Here is a 15320-nt window from a genome sequence, read left to right on the forward strand (position 1 = left end):
TCAACCTGCTCACATCCCATGACTTACTCCTCCACCCCACTTCAGCCACATTTTTTCTCCTCTACTCTCTTCTTAAACCCTTGCAATCTGGCTTTTGACATCATTATTCCAATGAAATTGCTTTCTCCAAAGTTATCATTGATCTTTTAGTTGCCAAATCTAATGGCCTTTTGGCTTACATTTCTTCTTTTGAGAACTGCTGGTTCATATCCTTTAACTGTGTATTTATTGGTGAATGATGCCTATTCTCATATATATTGGAATTAGTTCAAAATATATCTTAGATATATTCTTCCAGTTGACTGTTTCCCTTCTATTTTTAGTTGCATTGATTTTGTTTGTAAAAATGTTTTAATTTTATGTAACAAAAAATTTACCATTTTATCTCCTGGCATCCTTTTTTGTCCTTTGTTTGGTCAAGAATTCTTCCCCTAGGCATAGTTGTGGAAGGCATTTTCTTTTATTGCTTCTCTAATTTGCTTATGATGTGACTTTTTATACCTAAAGTATATACCCACTTGGATATATGTGTCTCCAGTGTCTTGTTTCATAGAAGCTCATTTATATGTGACTTGTGCAGACCTTGAGGATGATAACTGGGCAACTATGATAACCAGAATTTTTTAGTAACTGTGGGATAATTGTATATTGCCATTGTACAATTACACCTTGTCCATGTGTAAAATGGTGTTCTACACCTAGTTTCTACCAGACTAATTTGCAGAAGTTTTTGTTGAAGCCTTTACCCCAGTAAGGATTTCTTGAAGTCTAGATTTCCTTTAAGACTGTTATGTATTTCATTATATTAACATACCACAATCTGTTCAGCCATTCCATGACTGACTAACATCACTTTCCTTCCAGTCCTTTGTTACTACAAAAAGTGCTTCTATAAATATATTTTTAAGTATATGGGACCTCTCCCTCTGTCTTTGACCTCTTTGGAAGTATAAGGCATTTCACTGCTAACCTTTGTCCTACATTAGAGCTACTCTCTATGTCAACTAGCTTGGTGGATAGAAAGTAGGCAGTTTTCTCCTCTTCCTTCCCCAGCTCAAAATAATCCCTGCTTTTGATTAAATTATCAAGACTCCTAGCAAATATACTCATCATAGCCATTGTCAGGTCCGTTCCATCACTTGTCCCTAAAAGCCTGTCATTTCTATATTTTAAACTGTAGTCCAGCATATATCTCACTCTCTGTCACCATCTTCTTAACCAGCTCTTCATTGTCTAAATCTTTCTCTTCTGAAGCCCTTGCCTTCAATTTACAGCAGTAATGAAAATTCCACCTGTGTGCCTAAAGGCTCCAGTTTATTTGATAAACTTTAGCAATGCTTTCTAGATTTCTTTTGTTATCTGTGCCTACATAAAACTACTGGAAATGAGTAATAGTCATCCCATTGGACAAATATTTAGAGATTATCTTTGACACATATCCCACATAGATGATCTCTCTGGTGTGATTATCAGGTAAACAAACAGCTGACTCACTACTCCGCAGAAGCAAGTTATCAACCACTCTTTACTCATTCCTTCTTCTGACCCTTGCTTGGTGACCTTTCACATGAAAGTACCTGACAATCTATTCTATAGCACCATTCCATGGAAGTCAGGCAAGTGCCTCCTACACAGAATTTTCAGTTTCCTCCTTTCAGTAAGAGTCTTATACCTTTTTCTTAGCTCCAAGTGTTCAGTACTTCTTCTTCACTCTCTCCTCTGGTCTATATTATTTATCTATGGAAAAATTTTCTCACTTGACTTTTTATTTTCCTTTTTATTTATTTTCCACCTTTTTTGACCTTTCTCTGCCCAGTTAAACATGGCTTAAAATTTTTCTCCCTACAACTTCTTATTTTAAGTAACTTCTCTGCCCTTTGTCTTCCATGGTATTTCTCTTCCTTTCTAGACTATTCTGATTTTTATTTTCTGATTTGTGGGCTATTTTGCTCTCTTTTTCCTTGTTTATTTTTTTCTCTTTCCCTAATGATGATAAAGTTTCTGAAATATCAGGTTTGGATTCCCCATTCTTTCCTATTTCTATATTATTGCCCTTGTATGCTATGCCCTAAACTCCATAATTTCTGTTGTACTCCTCTCTTAGAAATATTGATATATGAAGGATTCATGATGAAAGCATCTTGTGCAATGGAAGTTCCTCTGTGTTCTACCCTTCATTGCTCTTCATTTCCACCAAGTCATTTCTGCTATGCTTCCATTCCATTCCATTTCATGATTTCTGCATGAGTATATATATTCTTAATATACAATGCTTCCCCATTCCATCTACCCCCTTTTACCTCTTCTATTTATTTGGAAGAAGGCATACCCATCCAGAGCCATTCATTCACTCACTCACTTTCTAAATATTTATTATAGTCATAGGTTTCATCTCACTGAGTCTCAGTAATACCTTTGAGGTCAATTTTACCTCCTTGCATTAGGACTTCTAGCTCATCTGAATTAGGAGCTCCTTTGCACATATCCTGTAATCCCCTGAGGGAGTCCTACTACTGTTTTTAGGTCTATCCAGAACCTGGTGCGGTTTCCAACTGAAATGTCACCCATCCCTTCTTAGAGAAGATTCTTAATCTCTCAGGTCTCCCAGCAACAATCCTGGAGGGTTCCGAAATCTTGAATGGCTCCCCCAATCTGAAATTACTCCATCCTAGACTAACTCACCACTCCTACACATGGTATCATCATCCTCCACTTCCATGTTTAGTTGACACCACCTGTGATTCTCCACCTCCCCCTACTGGTCAGATTCTAGTAATTGCAGTGGATGCTTCCCAAGAAGGCAGTGTGAGGGTGGGCCAAACACAAATGTGAGAGGAAGATGTAATCTGTTCTTCTAGGAGGACACAGAAAGCAGGAATCATCCATAGGATTTTACCCCGTCTGCCTTTGGACAAGGGTCGGAGCTAGGGACAAAGCCAGCATGGTAGAGGGAAATGCAAGTACAAAAGGGTGCCATTGATGTGATGCACAGAGCAATGAGCTAGAAGTCAAGAAAACTGAATTATGGTCCTGACTTCTAGCTGTGTATCCTTGGACAAATCATTTTACGTAAGCCTCAGTTTCCTCAAGTGAAAAATGAGGATAATAAGGCTAGTACTACCTACTTCGAAAAGTTCTCATAAGGAAAACACTTTGTTAAAGTACTAAATAAATGTAGGCTACAATTTGATGATTGCTGAAGTTCCCTTCTAGCTCTAAAATACTAAGATCTAAGAAATACAGCATGGGTCATGCTTGTAGAGTCTTTAACAGCAGCATACAGCTACACAGAGCCATACAATGTTGAGGTGAAAGAGACCTTAGTGATCCTCTGTAGACTAAGCCCTTCATTATATAGATGAGAAAAGCTCAGAAAGTCATTGCTATTTGTCCAGAGAATTCATGGCCAGTCTAGGACTAAAGTACAGCTCATGTTGTGGAAGATGTGGTTAGCTGTCATGATGGGGAAGGGAAGAAAGAAGCACATGTGCTACTATGTGCCAGGCACTGTGCTAAATGCTTTGCAAATATTGCTTCATTTGATCAGGATGTCATTCTGAAATGTAATGTCTATGTGGACAGCAGTGTGGGGTAGCAGAAAGAGCACTGGGACAATGGCCCCAATACTTGGGCCCCAGTCTTAGCCTTACCACTAACTAGATCTGTCATCTGTCAATCAAATCACTTCATCCCTTAGTTTTCACATAAAGGGATATTTGACTAGATGACATCTAAAATTTCTTCCAGCTCAAATATTCCAAAATTCATTCATACTTCCTAATACTCAGTAAATAATCCATGTTTAGATAGCATTTATAGAATGTTTTAAGTTTTGCAAAGTGGAGAAAAAGTTTTACAAAGTGTTCTACAAATATTATCTCATCTTATCCTCACAACAATCCAAGCCTCAGTTTTCTCTTCTACTAAAATCCTACTGTTCCGTTTTTCCTCTCAATTGGCTGGCACCTTTAGGGAAGAGCCTACAATGATTCTCAGATCTGGTGGTAGCGCAGTGGATCTCAGCTAGGTGCTGCAGTGGATAGAGCACCAGCCCTGAAGTCAGGAGGGCCTGAGTTCAAATCCTGCCTCATAGACTTGACACTAGCTGTGTAACCCTGGGCAAGCCACTTAACACCATTGCCTAGCCAAAAAAAAAAAAAGGACAGGGATTCCAGAGGTCAAAGAATTATGGATTTAGAGCTGTAAGGGGTCTCATAAGCCAACTTGTCAAACCCCTCATTTACAGATGAGAGAACTGAGGCCCAGAGAGGTTGTGATTTGCCCAAGATCGTCAGAGGTGAAATTTGAATGCAGGACCTCTGACTCCAGAACCAGTATTCTTCACCCCACCCTACAGTCCGGCTGGTCTTACTTCTAAAGAAGAGACTGGCCCATCTCAGAGGCCACTTCTGAAGACAAGGGAGCTGAGAACAACCTACCTCAGAAAGGCTGCCACCTGTCCCTTAGGCTTTGGAGAAGGAGTCTCAGCTCTAGGAATGGGTTGAACCTGGACCACCCACCTACTCAGTCCCATTCCTTTTTCCAACCAGTCCTGCTCCCCCTACTTCAATAACTCTCTTAGTCTTGTTCTTAAGTGCCAGGACCTAGGATGAAGTAGGAGGAAGGAGTGAAGGATCTGCACAGATGTGGAGGCAAAGGAGAATGATTCTGCCCAAACACAGGAGCTTCAGTTCCTAGCCACACTAAACCTTCCCTCAACCCCCTCCCCCCAAGTATACTACTCCTTACTGCAGACCCAGTAATTCTCCCCAGTCTGCCCACCTTACCCAATACCCAGAGATCTAGCCAATCAAACATCACACCACGGCAGGGAATTCTGTACAAAAGAATTATAATCAGAATGGGTAATAATAGTACAGCAGAAAGAACCCCTGGCCCTCTCCCTCATCCAATTTATACAGAATTGGGGAAGGAGTATGTGCAGTAAGTGGGCAGGGTAAGGAAAGGAAGGGGTGGGGTCCTAGAATGGTGTAGGGAGGTAGGAGATAGCCTGGAGTTAAATGGGAGAGATATCGGCACTTAGGGATTGCCCCAGGCCTGGGAAACAAAGCCAAAAGACCAATTGGGATCAGGCTTAGGATGGCATATGAAGGACCCCGAAGGGGACTGGGGAATAGACACCACACTCAGAAGGCCCTCATCCCTGTAGGGTAGTGAAGCTCCCCCTACCCATGGGCCTTTTCCTGGGGGAAAACCTAGGTCATAGCCAGCTCAGAGGCTGAAGGAATTAGGAACTATGGTGATAGAAGAGGAGAGGGCTCAGCTGAAGAGCAGAGGATCAAAGAAGGCAGATGGGAGGGCTGTTCGAGCACATACATGATGATGTGTGTCCCATGTCTATGTCCTGCGAGTCTTATTACATCTCTGAGTTTCATCAGAACCATCAGCATCTTCAGTAAAATGTTAATCAACTCTCACTTTGTGGTTTATCCATGGGGAATTTCTAATCCTGCTGCTAGCTAGGTATCTCCCAGCTACCCACTTCATCCCCAGCAGTTGCTCAGGATCAGCAAATTAAATGTGCTATAATACTGATCCAAACAGGGCAGCAACTGTAATACTGCTCACCCTTTCCTTCCAAAGGAGGATAGTTCCCCCCAAAATACACACACACAAAAAAAAACCAAACAACCAACCTTCACCAAAGCTTTGGAGTTTGTCAACTGTTTCACATTCCCCATGCTGCTGGTCCCTCCCCTGCCCGCACTGGAGTGGATAATTGAGAGCTGACTATGTTAGCGCATGCCTGTACTGAGCACTAAGTCAGGAGCTCTCCTCTGGGAGCTGCGCTCAGGATCTGTCTCTTTAAGCCTGGGGGGGGCGGAGGAGGGAAGATGTCTCTGAGGCTGGCAGCTTGTGCCCGTCTCTACCTCAGGGTGGTGCTCATGCCCAGCCTCTAGGTTCATAGCGCGGAAGCCCATTCCTCTAGCACCTGGTGTCGCATTGGCTCTCGAAGTTTCTCTGCAGGATGATAAGGGCTGTTATTCTCCTGCCTATATAATTAAGGGGGAGATGGAAGCATGAGGGGGGAGGGGAAAGGGGAAGGGCCTGAAGCACATGGCAGAGCTGGAAAGAGAAGCCAATATTCTTTACTTCTAGTCTGGCACTCCTTACTTCCCCAGTGGTGGCAAAGCAAGATAGGTGAGGGGCTGAAGACTGTGAGAGGGAAGGGGGAACTGTACATGCTCTCAGTGGTCAGCATTGCAAGGTAGAAATGTATTTTGGCTGAAGAGTCTGTCTCATGAATGGCTATCTCCCCTCTGGAGGGAGGTTCTCCAGAGGGAGAGACTCAGTCTGAGGATCCTCTTCTAAGATGGGACAGGTGGCCAGCGTTGAGGGGCACCCTTTCCCTCTGCTGAGCTTGGAGCACTTCAGAACCCCAGAGATATGGCTTACCCTGACTCTGTGAGCTGGGGTTTAATGCATAGAAAAGCCCTTTGAAGGGTCTTCTGACAGGTTCAGAGTGGGGGCAAGCACCCTTCTCTTTAACATGGCCACAACTTTAAAACTGTTCATAGTGAGGGGGTGTAAGGAGTGGTTTGAATCAGGACATTCACTATTTGGGTTACTTCCATTGTACCCCTCACTAGAAGTCTAAGAGAGATCTGGTTTTGCCTGTGTCCCATGAAAGAGAAGCTGTGCTCACCTTTCCAAGTACTCAGGTCCTCTAGATCACAGAAACCCAAATACACAGGATGGTGAGACCCTCATCCCTTTCCCCCTCTCCACCAGGGTTACAGCAAGATGGGAGAGAATAAGGTGAGCTGGAGGGGGAGGAAAGGGAACACACTCTATCCCCAGACCTCGAACAATCTTGAAAGAACAAGCAGTTCATCATCCCAGCAGGACCCAGGCTCCTGGAACTGCAGAACAGGAAGGGAACAAGGGCCATTGGAGTGTGGCTGGTGAGGCCTCTGGTGGTCCCACCGGGATCTGTGGCAATTTGCAATTCACTGGTTTGGGGCAAAAGCCCCTCGTTATCTGTGAAGAGAGCGGAGAATAGTCGGTGCTTGCCTCAGTGAAGTCCTTCATAAATATTAATATCAATTAATATGAAAGAGCCATTGTGGTGACTAGCCCATTCCTAGCCTCACACCTCCACCCCACCCCATCCCCAATAATTTGGCAGTCTCTTTTTCCTGGAGAGTTCCCTGGAAGGAGCTGGAGGAAAGAGAATTTAAATGCCCCACCTACCGAACCTCAAAATCTGGTCACCTCCCACAAGTATTGTTAGATACCTATGAGGCTCCCAGGATAGCACCTAAAAACACAGGACTGCCAGGGATTGGTATGTTCCCATTAGGGAATCACCACTAGGTATAGGGCCATGTCACAGATGTGACTAAATGGAGTTGAGGAGAGACCCACTCTAGTACCTGAGACATTAAAGCTATGTGTAGTAAGTAGAGAATAGATTAGACCACTTCTCATGAAAACTGGGCATTCACTACTCCGGTCACTTCCCAAGACACGTGCTTTGGTCCCTCATTAAGAGAGAGATGAAGAAAGAGCTGGTGTTTTCTGTGTCCCAATAGAGAGGCTATCTTGAAAAATGGACTGGAAACCATCTCCCACAGAAGGAGCTGCTTCTCCTGGCTTAGTAGCCAGACATCTTTAGCACAGCCCCTCTTGGACTTTTAGCAAAAAGCCAGAGTATGCATCTTACTGGAAATGGTCTAAGTACATTCTCAGTTCCCCGAGAAGTGCTCCAATCCAACCCTCCTTTCCCTTGCTACATATGTGTTAGGATTCCTTATGAGCTCTCATTTGGGCAACTTAAACAAGATCAAAATATCCCTGATCCCTGAAAGTTGGTAATCAAGTACCTGGTACTGAGGATTAAACTCAGTCTTCCCCAAACACAGGAAGACCAAGTCACAGCTCTCTCAAGGCCAGGTATATAGAATTTATTTACTGGTTCTTGCTGCTTCCTGTGCCAACCCCCCCCCCAAGAAAAAAGGACAGTCTCCCTTTGCAAGGGCAAATCCCTAGGTGTGTGGCCAAGTCACTTCCCCTTTTCTGGGACTGTTTCCTCATTTGTAAAGTGGGAGAGTTGGACCAGCTGATCTTCCAGCTCAAAGTCCTATGAGCCTAAGCACTTTCTGAGTTGTCTCACTATTTCACTTCCTGCTTCTTGGACTTACAACTCTGTGTCCTCCAGGGCAGGGGGCCGCTCCAGCACCTGGCGACGTCGTTTCACCGCCCCCAAGATCTTCTTTCTGGGACCTAGGGGGATGCTGATGCTATGGAGGTCTAGTTCAGAGCAGAGCATCAGGGCATCCAGATCAATCTTCTCCTGCCTCAAGAGGGCCACAAAGTCATCCATGTGCAGGGAGGCAAGGAAAGTCTCTAGCGGGCTGGTCTCAGGCTCCAGGGCCTCATCCAGCCCCAGGTCAAACTCATCCCAAGGCAGTTCATCAAAGCGCTCCTGCAAGCTGTTGGCACTGCCGATGCTATCATCATCTAGGCTTGGCGAGTGTTGCATCCGGGCACGCAGCGTGCCTGCCCCATCTATCTCTCCTTCCTTCCCCAGTCCCTGAAGCCCACTGCTTACATAGTTCCTCCGGAACACCATGGTACCCAGGCCAGGGCGAGTAAAAAGAGAGTCATGGCCTGAGTCTGTGCTGACTTCTGAGTGGGCCGACTCAGCCCCTAGGCCAGGCTCCAAGGTGGCACGAGAGACGCTGTCCTCATCTGAGAGGAACATATCTCGGAGTGGGGAACGGCCCCACTCCTTAGGGTTGGCACAGGTCCCCTGTCGGACAAACATCACGTCACTGCCCAGCTGCAGTCCAGACAGAGAGCGGATGCTTTTCCTCCCGTCTTCCGATATCTTGAAAGTTCCTTCGCCATGCTTACGCCGCTCCAGCTTCCTCTGGATTTTTGTCTTACCTCGGCCGGTCCCGTGGAGGGTGGCCTGGGAGTAGGGGAGGTGGCTGGCCAGAGACAAGCTCTGGAGACGCCGGCTCAGGGTGCTGGAAGAGAGGCTGGAGTAGCTCAGTGTGTCTGCCCGCTCGGCCAGCTCTCTCCGGTAACGCCGCTCCATGCGTGCATGGTGTTTGCGCTGCAGTTTGGCGCAGTCCTTGATGCGCCTCTCCGCTTCACGGAAAGCTTTCTCTTTCAGCTTGCCCACAAGTTTGGGGTTCAGGCTGCTCTGCTTGGCCGCGATGGAGTCCAGGTAGCGCACACACTCCATGTGCCCTTTCATGGCTGCCATGTCCAAGGGCGTGTGGTAGTCATTGTCCAGGCACCAGATATTGGCCCCAAAGGACACCAGGAAGGACAAGCAGTGGAGATGCCCGTTAGAGCCTGCCAGGTGCAGAGGGGTGTTGCCCCAGATGTCACATTTGTCTGGATCACCTCTGGAACGAGATATGAGAAGCGGTTGACTGTGGAGGAGCTGGAGAAGGGGAACAGGAGGGCAGGCGGTACTACTCTTTGAAACAACTTAGAAATCAGTGGTGTTGCGCCTAGACAGGAAGCATTGGAGTGGTTGCCCTCAGCCTGAATGATCATCAGGTACTGCTTGTCTCCTGGTGGTCCCACAATGGACCATGCCAGAAGGGGGCTTGAGATGCCAGAAGATGTCTCCTGGCTGAAAAGATGTCCTCTTTACCCCAAAACACAGAGGTCCCATGAGTCAGTCTAAACCTAAGACTTTTATTCTAAAGCAGGGGTTCTTAAACTTTTTGGTGACATGAACCCCTCTTCTCAGAACAATATTTTCAAATGTATAAAATACGATACGTAGGATTACAGAAGAAAACAATTATATTAAAATACATTTATAAAAAATCTTTAAATAATACTAGCTAGCATTATATAGTGCTTTAAAGTTTTCAAAGCACGTTGTAAACAGTATCTCATTTAAGCCTCACAATAACCCTGGAAAGTGAATGCTATTAATATTCTCACTTTATAGAGGAGAAAACTGAGACAGAGTTTAAGTGACCTACCCAGAGTCACACAGCTAGCAAGTACCTGAGATAAGATTTGAATTCAGGTATTCTTGATTCCAAGACTAGCACTCTAACCACTATGCTACCTAGCTTATTAAAAAAAAAAAAACAATAACTTAATGGATCCTAGGGTAAGAACCCCTGCTGTAAAATAAACGTGCATAGAGTCAAGAAGATAGAAAGCCAAAAACACTGACCTAAACAGACAGAACCAGCCAGAGAGCTATCAGACAGTTCGCTACTGATAAAACGTATTTTTAAAAATCTCTGAGTATGCAAGCCAGCATCACCATCCCAGTCACTGGTAGGTGGGGCTCTGGTCCCCAGCTCAGGGCCGCCTTGCCCATGACACACACACACAGGGGCTGGGAATCTCAGAGGATTAATATTTGATGCGTTGAGAGAGAGGAGTGAATTATTCATGCTGCTCAGCGAGGAGCTGGCCCAGAGAGGTGGTGGGCCTGGGGTGTTAGAGTGTGTGAATGCCCGAGGCGGATGGGTGCATATGTGCATGTGGAAGGCTATGTGAGCAGTTTGCTCTGTGTGTGTGTGTGTGTGTGTGTGTGTGTGTGTGTGTGTGTGTGTGTGTGCACTCTAGCAAATGAACTCAAGTACATTTTGTTTGCAGGGACCAGGGCCAGGCCTGGCAAGCCCATGTGTGAGAGACAGGTGTCTGGCCTTGGCCTTGGTCTGAAGGGGACTGTGGGGGCAGCCAGGCTGGGTGAGGGAAGGAGGAGGAGAGTGTAGACTGGGAATTGAGCTCCTCAATCTACCCCTTCAAAGCTTGTTTTAGGAGGCTTAGTTAGGGGTGCCCTTCCATACTCCTGGGTGGGAGACATATTCTTTAGAGATCCCCAAATACTTCTTATAAACCCAACTCCTGGAATAGAATACCTTGGAAATCTTTTACCTTGCTTACTGACAAAACCCCTCAAGACCATCAAAGTCACTGTTTGAGGCAGGCCCTGATTGTCTGGAGTAATCAAACGCTATCTCCTTCCATGATTTCCCAGTCTGTGGCTGATTCAAAGCACTCAGTCCTATCCTCCCTATCCTACTGCACCCCCACCCCCCATTCTGCTGCTAATGAGGTCCCAATTCAGGCTGAAGAATTGCTCCCTTGTCTCCTCAGCTTCTCCATTCCTCTACCCCCTAATTTTCTTCCTAATTGGATCCCAAGTCCAGCTTCACAGCAGGCAAATAGACAGGCCTCACCGCCTTTACAGGAGACCACTGTCAAGTTAAAAAAAAAAAAACCCAAAACCCAAGAGCCCTCCTCTAAAGTGGGAGCTAGCAGCACAACCCTTTCAGGCCACAGGAATCCTCTTGATTCTCCCTATGACCGCTTCCCAGAGCCAGAGCAAAATCCCCCTAAAGGCAAATGAGGTGACACCGACAGCCTGTGAAAGAACTTTTTTTCTATATGGGAAGTGAGGGAGGGAAGAAAGAAAACCTTCAAGAGTCAGAGCCCCTGGACTTATACTCTGTCTAGTGACTTGGCCTCCTGGGGATGTATCTAGTCTCCTCTAAGGCTAGAGCAGAGGGAAATGAGAGATTAAGGTAAAAGGAACAGAGAAGGCAGAGCTCAGTAAGATGAAGAGATGCCAAATGTGGACCCCACCTGCAAAGTGGAGCCAGGAGAGACCTTTGGTTCAAACCTGTCTCTGGGCAAGTCATTCAACCTTTTATGCCTCAATTTCCTCATCTGCAAAATAGAAATACCCATAATTCCTACCACATTGGGTTACTATAGGGATCTACTGAAATAATATACTTAAGCTTTGTAAACTTTAAGGCACCATATTATGTCATATTGGTGTATAATGGTTAGTTATTGTTATTTTTATTACACATATGCAGGGTGTGATATAATGAACCACTGGACTGAAGAAGAGAATTAGGTCTAGTTCCAGCTTTGTCATTTGCTAACTGAGTGATCTTGGGTAAATCCCTTTACCTCATAAGGACCTCAGTTTCCTGGGGAGTTTGGATTATATTTTATGAATCTATACATTCCTTTTCAGTCTCCTTGGGATCCTACATCTCTTGAGAGCCCCTTGCCACCAGGCCCCTAATAGTTGTGCGGTGATTCAGGGAGCCAGCTGATGGGTGGAAGGTAACTTAACAGCTGTTGCTTAAAAAAACAAAACAAAACAGGAGCAGCTAGGTGGTACAGTAGATAGAACATGAGCCCTGGAGTCAAGAGGACCTGAGTTCAAATCTGGTCTCAGACACTTGACACTTACTAGAAGTGTGACCCTGGGCAAGTCACTTAACCCCAATTGCCTCATCAAAAAGGAAAAAAATAGTTAACAAAAACAACTTATCCAGGAAAGAAGTGGAGGCCAACCCAGCAACCCTCTCCCTTATGTTGTGTGCTTTCTCCTATTTCAGTGGTCAGCTTATTGGCATATCAAGCTATCTTTGGGAACGCAGGTATTTCTTGAGTGTCATTCCTCAACATTGGAAAACAGTTCTAAGGCCGACTGTCTTTGTCAGTTTGGGTGAAAATTTCTGTTGCCTTACAATTATTCAGGTGCAAGGTCCAGCTTCGTGTAGCAATAAGTGACACACAGTTCAGAAATAAGTAATTGGTCTCCCAATGATTAGAAAAGAATCTAAAAACAAGGCCTTGGAACCCATAATTGATGCTGTCTATGCTATTGCCAAGTCTAATGAAAGGAGCACCATATTTTGAATGAATAAAAGCATGTTCAGGAAAAAAAAACATTTAACATATTCAACTTTTTTTTAAGTTCACAGACTCAGGGTTGAGTCCCTGTAGCTAGGTGGAGCAGTTGATAGAACTCTAGGCCTGGAATCAGGAAGACCTGAATTCAAATTCTGCCTCGGACATTTACTAGCTGTAAGAGTCACTTAAACTCTGCCTCAATTTCCTTATCTGTAAAATGGGGATCATAATAGCACTTACCTCCCAGAGCCATAGTGAGGATCAAATGAGATATCTGTAAACAGTGCGTGGTATATAGTAGGTTCTTAATGAATGTTTGTTCCATTCCCCTTTGGAGGCAGCTAAGTGGTTTAGTGGATAGGGCATAATCATTAGATCGCAAGTTCCTTGAAGACAAGAACTGTCTTTTGCCTCTTTTTGTATCCCCAGTGCTTAGCAGATAGTAGGTGCTTTGTTGTTGCTGCTCTGTCATGTCCAACTCTTTGTGACCCTATTTAGGGTCTTCTTGGCAAAAACGCTGGTTTACCATTTCTTTCTCCAGCTCATTTTACAAATGAGGAAACTGAGGCAAACAGGCTTAAATGGTATTCCCAGGGTCATGCAGCTAATAAGTATCTGAGGCCAGATTTGAACTCAGGAAGATGAGTCTTCCTGACTCTAGGCCAGGCACTCTATCTACTGCACCACTTAGTGCTTACTGAATGTTTATTGAGTTGAATTGAATTGAATTGAGACCTGGGCCTGGAGTCAGACAGACCTGAGTTCAAATCTAGCTTCAGATATTTCCTAGCTGACCTGGGGCCCATCAATTAACCTCTAGCTGTATCAGTTTTCTCAACTGGAAAATAGGGATCATAATAACACATTCCTCCCATGACTGTTGCGAGGACCAAATGAAATAATATTTGTAAAGCACCTGACACATAGTAGGCTTTTAATAAATGCTTGTTTCCTTCCCCTTCCCCCTCTACAGTCAATTCTTTGTCTCTCAACCACTACCCCTTTTTCCTAGGCAGATTTTATCCTTTTATTAAGGTTTTGACCACTGGGTTCCATGCTCACGTCATCCCCACAGGAAACCACAAATGACTAGGCTTCCAAGGGGAAATAGTGCAGAAGTGTGCACTGTACACAGTTGCACACGTGGTTTCAAAACACACAAGACAAGATGCTTAGGGGAGAGCAGTGTAGGGGGCAAGCCAAGGCCAATGAAGAAAAGCAGTGGAGAGGAAGAAAAGCTGGGGCAGTCATATTTTGCCCTTTCTGATGAGAGCTGAAGGAGAGGAAACCCAATTAACGGGGGCAGTGGAGCAAGGCAGCTGTGGCATTTTCAGGCTGCACAGTACAATATCCATAAATTCCAGGGAATGAGCAGGGAGATAGAGAGAGGGAGGCCAGTGGGCAGGCAAAGGTGGCAAAGCCAGGTTGCGTAGGCCCAGCTCTTCTACCTATGGTAGAGAGGGGACAAGGACAGCCTCCCCTCCACCACCCTATCATCTTTGACACTTCTCTTCCTCAGAGGTAATTTTTGGAAGGGGATCCCTGATTCCTTTCTCCTCCTATTCCTGCAGCTGCCTTTCTCCTAAACTTTCTGGTCATTACCTTGACCTCGGGACCTGGAACCCCAACCCCAACCCTTCCTCTTTCAGGCTTGCTATCCACCTACACACACACACACACACACACACACACACACACCCTGCCCCCCAGGCACCCCATACCTAGGTCAGGCCACAAGAGCTGGGCTTTGAGGGAGGGGAAGGCCAAGGCATGGGCCAGATTTTAGGAGAAGGGTATCCTAAGAAAGGGCAAGGAGAGGCTATGGGAAAAGAGGGCTGGGGTCAGGCCTCCCTCATTCCTAAAGTTTTCCAGGGAAAAGAAACACCTAGATCCGCCAAGGGGGAAAGAGCCAGGGAGGAAGGGCGGCGGGGAATGGGGACCTCACCCTCGGCTAACGATGAGACGCAGCGACTCCAGGTTACCGTGGTAGGCGGCCCAGAGGGTGGGGGTCATGCCATCTTCATCTGGAGCATTAAGTTCCTTCCGGGTGGCTTCTTTGAGAAGGTCCAAGTAGCCATCCCGGGCCGCCCGGTGGTACTGGTCGTTCATGGTGCCAGAGTTAGATGGGACGGGGAGGGAGAAGGAGGTGGACTTCAGGGGGAGCCGGCCGCGTTATTAGAGCAGAGACATTGGGTCTGGGAAGGGGGAGGGGGGCACGGGGCCCGCCGGCCCAGCTGTTACAGACAGAGGCTGCCTAGAGGCTAGAGCCGTGGTTACCCGGACATCTGAGATGCCCTCACCCCAAAGGCGGGGGTAGGGGGACAGGGGAGGGAGAAGCGGGAGACTGAGAAGATCTCCGCTCGCCTGCTGCACTGAGAGCCGTCCCCAAGCTCCCCCTGGGTCCTAAGTGCCATCTACCAGTCTGTCTGGCCAGACAGGGTTTTTACCTCACCGTATCCCCAGATATAAGTAAAAAGGGCATCCAGGGCGCACCACACACTACAGGAGCAGAGCGCAACTAGGAGTACTCTTTAATAGTCCTTTTTTTTTTTTAAATCATTGCACATCCTTTAAGTACTCAAATAGACCCTTCTCCTGGGGCTTGGCTATTTATTCTGGGATATGTCATTGTACAGTGGCTAGAGTGA

General features: G+C 45.9%; 1 protein-coding gene across 4 annotated transcripts; it reads right to left on the bottom strand.

Annotated features, from left to right (window-relative positions):
* Nucleotides 1-4848: 4848 nt before the first annotated feature.
* Nucleotides 4849-15025, bottom strand: USH1G (USH1 protein network component sans). Of its 4 annotated transcripts, XR_002327610.2 has the most exons (4): nucleotides 14618-15025; nucleotides 8166-9383; nucleotides 6825-7002; nucleotides 4849-5982 (listed from the first exon to the last, which is right to left on the bottom strand). XR_002327610.2 is itself a non-coding variant. In XM_021002691.2 (3 exons), the coding sequence occupies exons 1-3, from the start codon at nucleotides 14779-14781 to the stop codon at nucleotides 6999-7001; spliced, it is 1386 nt and encodes a 461-aa protein (XP_020858350.1). In that variant the 5' UTR covers nucleotides 14782-15025; the 3' UTR covers nucleotides 4849-6998. The 4 variants fall into 4 exon arrangements, 2 of the variants coding, with proteins under 2 accessions (XP_020858350.1, XP_020858351.1); XM_021002691.2 differs by having other exon boundaries at nucleotides 4849-7002; XR_002327611.2 differs by lacking the exon at nucleotides 8166-9383 and having other exon boundaries at nucleotides 4849-7002; nucleotides 14618-14709.
* Nucleotides 15026-15320: the final 295 nt, after the last annotated feature.

Source organism: Phascolarctos cinereus, unplaced genomic scaffold, assembly GCF_003287225.1.
Source record: "Phascolarctos cinereus isolate Bilbo 61053 unplaced genomic scaffold, phaCin_HiC Scaffold_5;HRSCAF=322, whole genome shotgun sequence".
NCBI lineage: Eukaryota > Metazoa > Chordata > Mammalia > Diprotodontia > Phascolarctidae > Phascolarctos > Phascolarctos cinereus.

Excerpts from the sequence above, each read along its gene's own strand:
- USH1G (XM_021002691.2), bottom strand. The coding sequence starts at position 14,781 with ATGAACGACCAGTACCACCGGGCGGCCCGGGATGGCTACTTGGACCTT. Across the intron at positions 9,384-14,617 it reads CGTCTCATCGTTAGCCGAGG|AGGTGATCCAGACAAATGTG; the intron begins GTGAGGTCCCCA and ends ATCTCGTTCCAG.